The following is a 14,857-nucleotide window of genomic DNA, read 5'->3' as shown; positions in this document are numbered from 1 at the left end:
CTTTAATTTGTTTTTCACCTTCTAATACACTTGTCAGTAAAAGGTGTTAATACATGGTTAAATTGAACTGAATCTTTGTAAAGACTAAAAATAAATTTTAAAATGAAAAAATCTTTAACTTAATAAAGTTGTAAAAGTCCACATAGAATAATCTTTTTTAATCTGTAATAGTAATTGACATAAGTGCAAACTGCTGCACTGGTAGTGTTGGAAAACATCTTTTGGCCAGCGTGTTCCACTACAAACTCCTTTAGAAGCTGTGGGTTTTTTAATTGGTATGTCATCTAACTCACTCTGTTCTCCCTGATTAGGTGATGATTGGTTGGGTGGGGTTTTTTGTCCTGCTGACTTTTTAAAAAATTGAATTAATCAAGTTGCTTTCAATATTTATGTCTTTTTTAGCTTGTGGAGATATTCCAGAACAAATTCGATCACCAAGTGGGACAATCACAAGTCCAGGGTGGCCCTCTGAGTATCCTGCCCGAATTAACTGTAGCTGGTACATCCATGCCAACCCAGGGGAGATCATTACTATAAGGTAACAGTGCTCCTGTAATATCCATGTGGGTGGAAGAAGTACTAACCAGACATTTTTAGCTGCCAGTTGTACACATACCAGTTTCCTCTTCCTTCCTGTAAGTGAAGGATTTCAGTTCTGTCTGGGTTTTGCCTTTCCTTTTATCTGATTTGCTTGCACACGGTCATGTAGGATTTGTTTTTAGCTGGACAGTCACTGACTAGAAAAAATTTTGGTGTGCTCATTTAAATGCATTTTTTCTGTGTGTCTGAAACATAGGAATTTTTCATTAAAAAGTGTGTAAGTAAAGGTGACTAAATGCTGTAATGCTTCATTGCTCTGAGGTCTCTTGGTGTGCTTAAAAATGTTAGAGACAAATAACAAGTCAATAGATAGCAGCTTAGGAAAGGCTAATGCAGGAAGTTCCTCAGAGTTTCACATATCTTGTAACTTTTCTAGAGTAGTAATGTAAAAAACTTGTGGATTCAAGTTCTCATCAGTTCGTTTCTGACTACTGATTTCTTTTAGTATCAACATACAAATTAGTAGTGCTTCATAGACTTGATTATGAAACTGCATTACCTGCATATTTTTTTTTCAGTTTCCAGTTCAGACTTGCTGACCTAAGGAACTGCTCTTCTTTATGAAGTATTTACTTTGACATCAGTTACTTGTTTAAATTCTGCCTCTTAATTTAAACAGTCTTTCTACTAAATATTTGACTAGCATAAATGCAACGTAAAGTAGGTAAAACTGTTCAGCTACTAGAATGCTCTCTAAACTTATCATACTGTTTATTTTTAATAAAACTCTTTTTTCTTTCATGTTGTTTTTTTCCCCTCATACATCCCACATTTCAGTTCTGATAGTGCTCTGTTGTCTGTGCAGACCTGTTCTGCACAGTCTCCCCCTCACACGTCATTACCATGGCAGCTTGTCTTGACTGAGTGCAGCCATACCATGGCAGTCCATGACCTAATGCTAGGGTAGCCAAGTAGTGTAGCTGGGAGAAAGTCTTATCTGAAAACATAATTCTGAACAATTTAGCTGTATTTATAATGTCAAATCAGGTTACTGCCATAAATGTAGCATTAGCTAAAATTCTGGTGAAATTTGAGTTAAAATCCCTTAGTAGTGTATGAAAGTCATTAAATAAGACACATAAGAATAATTTAATTACCAGAATTTTAGATTAAGACAGTGTGTGTTTTTGTAGCAAAATTGCATTTCCTTAAGTGTTGGATGCAATATTTTGTTAGACAGAATAGATCTTTGCTGTCCTCATAATATAAAAGTATCAGCACAAGGTTAAACCCTATTTCTACATGGGTGGAGAGAAGCTATTCTTTTTATTTCAGAAGAAGAAGTATTTATTTCAAAAAGAACTTCAATCTAATTTTCATTCAGCATCTTTTTTGTGTTATATTCAGTTCAGTAGCAATTTTGACCTTTTCTCTTTTTCAGCTTTCAAGATTTTGATGTTCAGGGATCTCGACGATGCAGCTCAGATTGGTTAACAATTGGAAGCTACAAGAACATTGAAGGCTTTAGAGCATGTGGCTCTTCCATTCCCTCACCATACATCTCTTCACAGGATCATGTTTGGATAAGGTTTCATTCAGATGATAGCATCTCCAGAAAAGGCTTCAGATTAGCCTACTTTGCTGGTATGTTTCAAGTGATACCTTGTATAATTTTATGGTTTCACTTTTTGTTTCCCATTTCAAGAATTACTTCCTCATAACAGGGTGTGCAGTACTGAGTATGGGTCTTTCCTGTAGTCACTTCAAGGTCTATTGAAATCAGAGAAAATACGGATTAGCTAATGTATTTTGATCCCATGCACAATCTGAATATTCAAAGTAGGAGTAACAATAAGCAAATTGAGTAATATTTGGGAAGAAAAGATTAGCCAGTAGTAGTAGGCACCTGGAAGTTCTTTAAACATAGTAAGATTTGAAATGTTTTCACCAGACAAAAAATTAATTTGTTGAAGTAATTGGGTAAGCTTCTGGGTATCATAAATACAGTGAGAGAGGAAATAAATGGCAGGATTTTTTTGTTTTGACATTTCTCACAGAATTTGCATCATTTTTCCCATCTCCAGAAGGCATACTATCTTTTAAGAAAATAAATCTATAAAAACTCCTCCCCATTGATAGATTCCAACCAAGTGCAGACATGGTTCTGTACATGCAAAATTTTTCTTGTAATTACAGGATGTGATAAGAACTAGTTATCAGTAGTAATAGTTTGAGACTGTTTTGTGAGCCATTCTTGTTCTATTAAAGGTTGCCAAGAGAGAGGAGGAAACCAGGCATGGGTCAAGACTAGTTCCAAACTTTTCCTGGCTTTAAGAGATACTACAGTTTTATGTAATAGCATGATTACGGTGTTCTACATCATGATAATCCCAAATACTGGATTAGATTGTTCTTGGTTTTCACAGTGATTTCATGTTACCTTACTCCCTCCAAGTGTGCCTATATCCACTCACTGGCCTGCTCCAGATTTCTGTGCACACCGACTTTTGACTCCTCCATAAAACAATTCATGCTTGTAAATATATCCAGTGCTACCCACCATCAAAACTGTTTCAACAAGATTCAGTAAATCTACCCCTGATCTCCTCTAGTCTAAGCTCCTGGTTTTTACTCTCCACTCTTCTTACCTTGTAGCTTCTTCCACTATGTCAGTCTCTCACAAACAAGTTTCCAAGCAGGCTTATCCCTCTCTATCACCTGTTCTCAAGTCTACGAAAAAGTTCCTGCTGTGGTTTATCTCCTTGCACTTTAGCAGGTCTTGGGGAAGTAATGCAGCCTTGCATTTGATGCTGGCCCAGCTTTCAGAGCAGTGTTCTACCTGGGTTTTGTGCACTGTCTCACCAAAAACATGTCAGGGAGCAGGGAAGAAACCACTGGCCGGTCAGTCATCCTGTGCTGCCGTTTCTGCCAGTGGCCCAGGTGAGCACTGCTACCTGTGTCAGGCATCAGCTTCTGCCCTTTTTGCCTCCCTCTTGAAGTAGGTGCAGAGGAAAGGCAGCATTCCTTCCTGAGGGGTTTTGAGAAGGAAATATACCTTGGATGAAAGTGTGGAATGGGTAGGGGAGGTAAGCCATGGGCTTTGTAGAATTTTTCCTCTTTCCAAATCCTTTCCTCTCTTTTTCTCTAATCTTGAGACAATTTCATTATGTAACCCCTCTTGGAAGAAGCTCTAACATTTTCAGTAACAAGCAGTTTTTTCTGTTAATTGATTTCTTCTATTTTGTGTTGTAGATTAGAGTGCTTAAGACTTTAATCTTATGTTTATAAATGTCTTTTTTTAAAGAAATAAGTTTTATTTTGAGGAGATTTGTTCATTTTCTTAACAAACAACCCTTGCTGAAACTTTGGCTTGAGTTTGCTCCCTATATTTGATACAATACTTAGGAAGTATTGCACAATTGAGGTGTAAGTGTAGTGTTTCAGTGATCAGAGTAGTCTTCTGATGTTTTAAACTATCCTGTATATAGGTGAAGAGTTGACAGTTGCTTTAATAATCATCTGGTCATTTCTGCTTTTGAGTGTCAAAAAAGGCTCCTGAAATGCTAATGCATTTGTTATGCATTCAACTGTGCCATTATGTTTGGTTTCTTCTCATCAGCATCATGCAGGAGTGCTCAGATTAACACCTCAATAGATTATTTAATTCAGTGTTTTTAAGGCTACTCTCAAACTTGGCAAGTCATCGTAGAAAAAGGGGGGAAAAAAGTAATACATCAGTTACTTGGATGCAAGTTAGGCCTATCTGTGCTGGAATGATCAAAACACTACAGATTCTAAGTACAAAAGTGACCATTAGGGAGCCCCATGTTTAAAATCTGTTGTGGAAGATAGGTCTTGTGAATTGTTTGAATTAATTCTTGTTTAAAGAAAATAATAGGTAAATATTCATATTTAACTTAAACCAGTAATAGGAAAGAAAAAAGCTTTACAGGTAGGAAGGGTACTGGACTAGAAAATCAATTTTGGGCCACTTTTATTGGTCTTTCTTCCCTCTTTCTTCCTCCAACTACTTATTTATCAGCCTTTTAAATTATGGGAGTTGAAATGAGACAGAGTTTCCTAATGGTGATGTAGAGTGGATAACAAAGTTACTAAAAGCACAGAGGTCAATGGCGACTGTAAATGCAGGGAAGAATTGTGTTAGTCCTTTGGCTACAACTGTATATGGGTGCTGCTAATGATCTTGTGCTGTGCTTAAGTCTTTTGTGGCGCAGCTCCCAAAGTTAGTCTTATTTAGTACATCTCTTATCATTTTAAGACACTGATTTTTGATTCATAGATAAATTTTCTTCATGTAAGGATTGCAGGATTGGTGATTAAAAATGCTAAATTGGGATCTAGTATCACAGCTCTTTTCTGGGATGTTTAAAAGCTTGTTGAAGGAAGAGCTTGGGTTGAAATTGTGTCTTGTTTTGTTACTGCAACATTCCCATCCCAGTATTTATAACTCAGTCTTACAGCTTTCTTCTCAACCTCTTCCAGGTTCTGCAATGCATAAGGACTGAGCTAGATTATAATCAGTACTTGAACAGGTTCAATGATGTGTATTCTCCTACCTCTTATTCTACTACCTCCTACCTACTATTCTATTACCTCTACCTATGGAGCTTAGTCATTCAATTTAGGTAGGACTAGTCTAGCAGTTCAGTTTTACAGGTTTTAAATTCAAGGCCAAGGTTCCAACTTTGCCATACTAGTATTGTCAACCATATGTTTGTCTGAGTGTACTATAAATACTTACATATCTGTAACAGAACAAGAAGATGGTATCATTTATACTGCATCTGTTCTTTGGATTTTTTTTTTGTGTGAAATGAACATGTTCTGAAAATTAGTCACTGACAACACATACATTTTGCTCTCCTTTCATTCTTCAGTTTCTGAAAGCAAATTTGTAGACTTAAACATTCTTCAGCAGTACATATAACATTTATCACTCTTGATGATTTCATTTTTCCATGCATTCACTTTTTAAAAGCCTAAGCATTGGTGAAATTTTATAATTGTGTTGTACTTCTCTAAAGAAAAATTATTATTTTAAGTTAGTGCATTTATTTTCAATGCTTTCTAAGTATTAAAGAAAGAAAAAAAAAGAGAACAAAATTGTGATATGACTTGACCTATCATAGCAGATTAGTTCCAGCAAGAAAAACTCAAGCTAGCTGTGAAAACTTTTATCATGTTGTATAGCAAAGCACTGGAACTTTAAAAATGCTTGATTGGAGAAGGCCCTGAAGAGCCTAATCAAACGCCAGTTGACCTTGTTTTGAGCAGATGATTTTATTAGATGGCCTCCATTCCAATCTGAATTGTTCTCTTGTAAAAAAAGATAAACCATGCTTCTCCTGGGAGCATTAGGATTTCAGTGAGTTTATCATGCTTCCTTTCCTGTTTCCTTTTTAAAACTTTAGGTATAGTGTTCCTTAGAATGAATGTATCTTTGTCTAGTTTATTTTCTGAATTACTGTTGTGTAGTACCATCTGCATTGCAGACTTGTTTTAAATATTTTGACCATGACAGTTTGTTTTATAGCAAATTTTACAGTCTGTACTATGGTTTGTAGAAATAACTGATTGAAAATTATGCAGCAATGTTTGACTCAGCTGAATTGTTGCAGAGCTGAAATAACTTGGATCTCAGGTATGCTTCTGTATTCAACATGGCTGGAACTTTAATAAGTAAAGGCATGTATATGTTTTTGCATTTGCTGCACTCCCATCTTAGTTGCTGCAGGAGAGACAGGAACAAACAGTGGGAACAGGAGCGGGCAGAGGTTTCTTTTTGTATTTGGTGGTAAAATGTAGTCTTCAGCTGTCAGCTTCTCTCTTGCCTTAGATCCTTTGGTATAAAGTAGGACCATCCAAAAGCAGGAGACAGTCTGACTGCTTTTCTGGGAAAGAATATGAGGAGATAACCAGTACTGCAGCACAAAAATGTTTCTGTATTTTGAGTGATAGATGAGAGAGTGTTTTTCTTACTTATGTTTAGCATATTTGATGTCAGATTTCTCAATAGCTATAAATGAGCATTGTTTTCTTGCTTGGGTTAAAGTTCACGCTGATGTGTTGATGGAATTTTGACTTGAAAAACCTGTTTTGTCTTGAAATTTGCTGAAAGTTGCCATGGTTTAAAGGCACTTCAGGCATTTGCTTTGCCCTTCTGAAGTACCTGGCACAGCAAATAAAACACAACACAAACCATAAAGTGCTAAACTCTAAGAAATTTTTTTTTTAAACTTTCAGGGAAATCGGATGAACCAAGTTGCGATTGTGACCAGTTTCATTGTGCTAATGGGAAGTGTATTCCAGAAAGTTGGAAATGTAATGATATGGATGAATGTGGAGACAACTCGGACGAGGAAATCTGTGCCAAAGCTAATCCTCCGACAGCTTCTTCCTTTCAGCCTTGTGCACCCAATCAGTTCCAGTGTCTTTCCCGCTTCACCAAGCTTTACACTTGCCTTCCAGAATCTTTAAAATGTGATGGTAACATTGATTGTCTTGACCTGGGAGATGAAATAGACTGTGATGTGCCAACATGTGGACAGTGGTTAAAATACTTCTATGGTACTTTCAGTTCTCCCAACTATCCTGACTTCTATCCACCTGGCAGCAACTGCACCTGGCTGATAGACACTGGTGATCATCGCAAAGTAATTTTGCGATTCACCGATTTTAAACTTGATGGTACAGGTTATGGAGACTATGTCAAAATATATGATGGGTTGGAGGAGAATCCACGGAGACTGTTGCGTGTACTGACAGCATTTGACTCTCATGCCCCCCTCACAGTTGTTTCATCCTCAGGACAGATAAGAGTGCATTTTTGTGCTGACAAAGTGAATGCTGCAAGAGGGTTCAATGCAACGTATCAAGTTGATGGCTTCTGTTTGCCCTGGGAAATCCCATGCGGTGGGAACTGGGGGTGCTACACAGAGCAGCAACGCTGTGACGGCTACTGGCACTGTCCAAATGGAAGGGATGAAACCAACTGCACCATGTGCCAAAGAGATGAGTTTCCCTGCTCTCGAAATGGTGTTTGCTACCCTCGTTCAGATCGCTGCAACTACCAGAATCATTGCCCTAATGGTTCGGATGAAAAGAATTGTTTCTTCTGTCAGCCAGGCAATTTTCACTGTAAAAATAACCGCTGTGTGTTTGAGAGCTGGGTTTGTGATTCTCAAGATGATTGTGGTGATGGCAGTGACGAAGAGAACTGCCCAGTCATTGTGCCCACTAGAGTGATAACTGCAGCTGTCATTGGGAGTCTTATTTGTGGATTGCTGCTTGTCATTGCACTGGGATGTACTTGTAAATTGTACTCACTCAGGATGTTTGAGCGAAGGTAAGTAGAACTCAACTTTATTAAATATTTTGGTGTTTTCGTTTGTACTTGAAGTAGTTTTGTTGCCATACGGATATTGCTGCCCATGATTTGTGAAGACACTGCTCCTTTTTCTTTGATAGTAAAAAGAAGTTTGTTAATCATAGACTTTATCAGATTGGAAGGGACCCATAAGGAATATCAAGTCAAACTCCCTACTTCTTGCAGGACATCTGAAGCTAAGCCTTGCTAAGACCTATGGCTGAGCATTGTCCAGAAGCTTCTTGAACTCTGAAGGCTGGGTGCCGTGACCCAGTTTCTTGGGGAGCCTGTTTCAGTGGCTGACTACTTCCCTAGTGAAGAAAAGGGGATAGAAGTATTCTGATCACTTCACTACAGAGGGTTAAAGCTTTCAGGTGGTGTTACCAAAAAGGAAGTGTGGGGAAACTGCAGTTAATTAATTTGCAATTTATGTCACAGTTCTGTATATAACAGCATGTTTCTTCTCTTGTAGGCTAGTTCATACCAGGATTACATATCCTTCAATCTTGTACAATAATATAAGTGTTACTTGTGGTGCTTTTTATATTTAGCTCATAGTTTTGGACTGGTTTGTTTGTTTTTAAGAAATTTATTGTTGGGTTTGTTTTTTTGCTCTCATTTCAGCTGGACAGATTCACAGGAATGACTTTATATTCTTTGCCAATTAAATTTCAATTAAATTAGCAAAACATCTTCTGAAGTTTTTTATTTCAGATTATAATAGTCTGATGTACTTTCGTTCATATATATATATATGTAAAAATCAGTGTCTTATGTATTCAGAAATTTCTTCTCTCTTTGAAAGGTCATTTGAAACTCATTTGTCAAGGGTTGAGGCTGAGCTGTTAAGAAGAGAAGCTCCTCCATCCTATGGACAATTAATTGCCCAGGGTTTAATTCCACCAGTTGAAGATTTCCCTGTTTGTTCCCCAAATCAGGTAAGATTTTAAACGAGCAGGCAGACCCCTTAAATTTTAGGGAGACTGAAATAAAAATATTTTAACTTTCATCTGCTTTCTTTTCCTCTTTAGCATTTCCTTTTCCTCCTTTCAAGTCAATAGTGTTATACAAATGATTAGCCCTTGAACAAAATCAATGGTATAGTAACACCACAGTTTCTTCTGCAGGCTTTCTTATGTTGGTAATGTCAGTAATGCATACTATAGAACCCCCTCTTGCATGAAAAATAGTAGATTGGTAGATCTAAGTGTATGTTCTTTGTTACTTTTGTGAAAGTAAAGATTGCAAGATGGCACTTTGCAATTTGGGAAAGAAGACCTAGACTTCTAATGTGGAATGGTAGTTCACATGTACGGTGTATGGGTATGTTCATGCTTGCTGTGCATAACAAGATGATGGGGAAAGACAGAGGGTCATATAATATAAAATTATAATGAATAAAGAATCATGAGTAATAAAAAATCGTGAATAATAAAGAATCATGAGTAATAAAGCAAAAGCCAGTAAATGGCAGTCAATAGTTTCTAGTCACCCAGATTCAGAGGTGGATGATTAGTGCATTTCTTACTTGGTTGATAAATGAGTTTCTCTCAAAAAACTTTTCAAGGAGTTAAAAAATGTCTTTCAGTTATAAAGCTCTCGTGAGAAATAGAAGTCTTAGTCTGAGAATCCTGGTGTGCTCAATTGAGGTGGCATTAATTATATTGTGTTGCAGTTAATACAGCAAAGTTTATGGTAAGAAAAAATTGCGTGACTATCACATGTTCTTTCATGGCTCACATGTTCACAAGCAGCTGGGATCTACCATAAATATAAGAGGAAAAGAGGAAAATAAATTGCAATTGGCATGAGAGGCTTTAAAGAAACATTGTAAAGGTTTTTTGGATAGCTAAATTAGCACTGAACTTCATTAATGAATCTAATAATGGTCTGTAGTGAACACTGTATAATCCCTTGTTTTTTCAGTGGGTTACTGTGGTTATAATAAAGATCAGTATGTTCCTGTTTCAAACCAGTTCTGTACTTTTACAAATTTGTCTTGCTGTTCCTCTTTTCCAAAAAAATTAACCTTCACCAGTTTATGATGGATCTGTGTTTACAAGTCTCTGGAGACAGTGCAGTTGTCATGCCCAGATGTGTAAGTCCTCTAGTACAGGTAACTTGGAACAAACCAGTGCTTCCTGAAGAAGCACTGTCTGAAGGATGGTGGAAGAGAGATGAAGGTGACAGCATGAGAACACTGAATTTCAGTTTTTATAAATTAAGGGAAATACATGCATGTATGTTAAGGGTTTAATCAGGGAATGGCTCTTCTGAAGAATATTCTACTTTTTTTGCCATAATCTTAATGAAAAGTTGTGAATATGGGCTTTATTCTCTAATTAAACACATTTGTGACTATTTTTTAGAATGATGGGCATCTGGAAGATGATCTACCCTATTTGAGAATGGAGCTACTTAGATGAGGCAAAGTTTTTCTCTAAGTTTGAGTCAGGGATCTCCAAGACGAAGGAGTTTGTGTTCTTATGTTTATGTTACCTAACAGTTGAAAAGTTATACGGGATTTTAAACAGGGAAATTCAGGCATGCATTCTTCAGTAGCTGGATAACTAGAAAATGTATACTGAATTTGAGAAATTTATTTTTAGAGCACATAAGATAATTTTATTTAAACAGAAGCATTAAAGCATTTTGAAACTGAAATTAACTGATTGTATCAGAAAGGGGGGAAAAATCAAACTATAAGCCTCTGCTGGAGAAGATACTTAATTTAGTCCCTTTGAGGTAGCCCTATGGTAGTGGATAAAGAAGGTGGCCACCTTTGTTAAATCTTTCTGGAAGACTTTGTTTACAAATCCTAAACTTTTTGGGACATGTTTCTATGTGTTGTACTCTAAAATCCACAGTGACTACCTTTTTGGTAAGACTATTTGTAACAGATCTTGTATGCGTGCTCTACTGGCCGTGTGGTTGTATTTTTCTTTAATCTGTGTTCCATATCCAGACTATAGTGCCTTGTTTTCACATTGTCTTTATTTAGAGATCCTTTTTTAGGGTAGAAATATACCATGTATTGAAGTCATTGCTCTTCTATTGCCTTTGCATATGTATTTCCACTTAATTTGCCTGTTTATAATGTTTTTTCCTCTAGAGCATCTAGACTTTTGTCATGACTTTTTAAAATAGCCTTTTTTTTAAATAGCCTTTTGCTACATACACCAGATCCTTGTTAAGAAGGATGCAACATTTTGTAATATTTAAGATTCTACATTTAGATTTGTTAAATGCTGTTTTGCACAATAGTTAATAGTTATACCAGCAGACTGTCAATGCTTGATTGTTGCTTGTCTTCTTATTTAGGCTTCAGTTCTGGAAAACCTCAGGCTGGCAGTACGATCTCAGCTTGGATTTACCTCAATCAGACTTCCTATTGCTGGCAGATCAAGTAACATTTGGAATCGAATTTTTAATTTTGCGAGGTCACGTCATTCTGGGTCGTTGGCATTGGTCTCAGCGGATGGAGATGATGTTGCCAGCCAAAGTACTAGTAGAGAAGGTGAAAGAAGTAATACTCACAGAAGTTTGTTTTCAGTTGAATCTGATGATACAGACACAGAAAATGAAAGAAGAGACACAGCAGGAGCAGTTGGTGGTGTTGCTGCCACCTTGCCTCAAAAAGTCCCTCCTGCAACAGCAATAGAAGCAACAGTGGGAGCGTGTGGGAGTTCCTCTGCTCAGAACAGCAGCAGCAGCGGCACGGATGGTGGAAGAGAAGTGACCAGTGTAGAGCCCCCAAGCACAAGTCCCGCACGCCACCAGCTCTCGAGCGCACTAAGCCGTATGACTCAAGGCTTGCGCTGGGTACGCTTTACTCTAGGGAGATCAAGCTCAGTGAATCAGAACCAAAGTCCTTTGAGACAGCTTGATAATGGGGTAAGTGGAAGAGAAGAGGATGATGATGTTGAAATGTTAATTCCAGTCTCTGATGTAGCATCAGACTTTGACATGAATGACTGTTCAAGACCTCTACTTGATCTCAGCTCAGATCAAGGACCAGGGCTTAGACAGCCTTACAGTGCAGCACATCACAGTGTAAGGTCATGCAGTCGAGATGGCCCCTGTGAGAGCTGTGGCATCGTACACACTGCCCAGATACCCGACACTTGCTTAGAGGCAACAGTGAAAAACGAAACTAGTGACGATGAGGCATTATTACTCTGCTAGGTACGGATTGTTTAGGAAAGATTGTGTACAAGTTGGAGCAATATCTGTCATTGTTTTGTACTTCACAGTTAAAATTAGTTTTTAGTTTTAAAAAATCCAGGACAAGATTATGTTAAAGCTATTTTAGCCTGTGTGGTTGATTAAACTTTTCTTATACTGGATGACATTATGGAACTATAAGAGTGAACATTTTAATGGCTCTGAATACACAATGTGTGTATCCAGTATAATTGGATTACTCTTTAAACTGAAGTTTTCCCCATTAGTTTCAAATTTAGTTTATCCTGGTACTATAGTTCAAACCTGAAACATGGCTGCTCAAGACTTAGTGGCTGCCTTGTTAACCCCATATTAACAGGTGAATTTGTACAGAATTATTTTCCTTTAGGAACTGACTCTGTTGTATTATTGCCAACATACTTGTAACTTAATATACTAAATATGGTAAGAATTGTTAATGTAAAATATGTACTTTTCTTTGAGTTTATTCAACACTTTGTCTAAATATTCTTGAATTTCATCATAATGTGAACTTACTTAAAGGGAGGAGAAACTTTCTCCAGGAGTATTCTTTTTCTTTCAGAAGTACAAAATGTAATGATATATGAAATTTAGGCATAATAGATAAAGTGATGGCAAAAGCTTTTTTAGCACTGACTTTCCTAAACTGCAATCTACTATGGTACAAGCCAAATAGTATGTAAAATCCCCAGTCATTAGTCTTTTTGATTTGAAGTAAAAAAGGGCCGAAGATATTACAATATGTGTTAGTTCTTTAAATATCCAATATGTACAAATACACTACAGAATAAGTTCCAACTGGTAATAGATCTTTCCCTAATACTGTAGGTTATAAAGCTTGTTTGGTCTCAAGGGATTTGCACTAAAATCATATTAAGGTCTCTAATGAGCTTAGTGCACAAGCACTATCACTTTAAGTACTATTATTGTCTAATATTGCAACGGCTATATATTTCCATGGCTCTTTTCTTGGGGTGTTGCGTTTTTGTTGCAATTGAATTTGCTTTACTAATTCCCTATTTATTCATTGTATTTAAAAACTGGTTTACTCAGTTGCAGACTGGTTGTTTAAAAAAAAACCAAAAGAAAACCCTTTTAGTGTATTTTTTTATGATATTACATGTTGGTGCAAAACAGATCAGTGAGGAAAAAAGCTCGTAACTTCCAATTTTCTGATAAGCAGGTTAATATGTGGCTACTAGTGTGACAACAAGAAACTACACCTTTTAAAAACAAAACTGTCAACTACTGTTTTATTTATTCTTTGCCAGTCTGTTTTTAGTAGGCTTAAAGATCCAGTATGAAATGTATTTGTGTGTGATTGTATGCTATTTATTAAATTTTAAATACTTTGTTGAATGTCATTTTAAAGCATGTTTAAAGTCTTGTGCATTTCTGTCGTGTTATGCTGTCGGGCAGAACTGACTAAAATTTTAATATGTATCAAAATTAAATTGAATTTTGTTATGTTTTTGAGGTACTTTTAAAGATAAATCCAAGGTCTGTCTGGCTTTTTATTTTTTTTAAATCCTCATCTCTGAAGTACAAATCACATGCAGAAGGAACAATTGAATGGATTCCAAAGTGTATATATCTTCTCCCTCTTCTCTTCATTCACAGACACTGGGATGAGAAAAATAAACAATTTTACCATCTGGTTGATTTTTTCATGAGGGTTAGCAGGTAAATTCTGAGTTCAGGATGCAATGACGTAGATTTGTGCTTTTGAGGAACCTTATGTGCAATACAATTGTAAAAGATTTTATTATAACAACCCATGCGGTTTCAAGTTTCAGAACAGATCACATCACACTGGTACCAGATCAGGTACAAGTTGGCCCATAATTACACGTACTCAAGTAAAAGTCATCAATGGCCATTTTTATTCACATTGAATAATATCTAAATCTGTGGGTAATCTCTAGTCTGATTTCAGTAGCATTGCTTATAGAGCAGGCAGCTTTGCAATAGGAACATGGTAACATACCCTGAAGTACATGTGAACAGTATGTCCTGGTATAAAATACTGGGTTTTTAAACCTTCCTGATTAATTGTCATTAGAAAATGGTTGTGGAAATGCTTGTCCCTGAGGCAGATAAATTTTAAAGAAAGAGTCTTCACAGAATACCTTCAGTGTTTAACACACATAATGATCTAAATTTGTTCCATTAGATGCCCCAAATAGCATGTACCTATGGACTCCGTATTGCAGATGTAAAAAGAACACAATGTTTAATTTGTTTTAAAGGAAAAATGCTACACATTTAACTGAGAAGTTGGATTTGATTGATAATTTGAAAATTGTAAATAAAATTCATATTTGTATGAGGTGAATTTGTTGCAGTGATTTTTTTTCCTTAGTCATATTAAAAAGAGTGATTGATTTTTCTTTTGAGTAATGCATGAGTGATTGGTTGCATTTGTTTTGTTTGGTTTTGTTGAGGGTTTCAATAAGACATTATTACCCTGTTTCTTTTAATGCTGGGGAGCTTGAATTAGTGTTTTGTTTACTTGATTCTTGATTTAGCTGCGCTACAATACTAGAGCAGTTTGAAAAAAATGTCAGAAATATTTACTGTAGAATTAACTTGTTTTCTGTAATAAATCACTTTCATCCGCCAGCTTTGAAGAATCTAGGTTATTGTGAGGCAATTTTTCTCCTCATGTAAAGTTATTTAAACATGGAAAGAGTTTGTCACTATTCTTTTTCACATACCACACTT

At 36.4% G+C, this 14,857-nt stretch overlaps 1 protein-coding gene across 1 annotated transcript in view; it reads left to right on the top strand.

Moving 5' to 3' along the window:
- LRP12 (LDL receptor related protein 12) overlaps positions 1-14,465 on the top strand; it is a 49,896-nt gene extending 35,431 nt beyond the window's left edge. Inside the window, exons 3-7 of the mRNA XM_030966844.1 lie at positions 403-538; positions 1,982-2,184; positions 6,805-7,906; positions 8,733-8,865; positions 11,249-14,465. Coding sequence (XP_030822704.1) covers positions 403-538; positions 1,982-2,184; positions 6,805-7,906; positions 8,733-8,865; positions 11,249-12,112 — 2,438 coding nt within the window. The 3' untranslated portion in view covers positions 12,113-14,465. The remainder of the gene's footprint in view (positions 1-402; positions 539-1,981; positions 2,185-6,804; positions 7,907-8,732; positions 8,866-11,248) is intronic.
- Positions 14,466-14,857: the final 392 nt, after the last annotated feature.

Source organism: Camarhynchus parvulus, chromosome 2 (genome assembly GCF_901933205.1).
Source record: "Camarhynchus parvulus chromosome 2, STF_HiC, whole genome shotgun sequence".
Taxonomy (NCBI): domain Eukaryota; kingdom Metazoa; phylum Chordata; class Aves; order Passeriformes; family Thraupidae; genus Camarhynchus; species Camarhynchus parvulus.
This window is presented reverse-complemented; position numbering and strand designations above follow the sequence as displayed.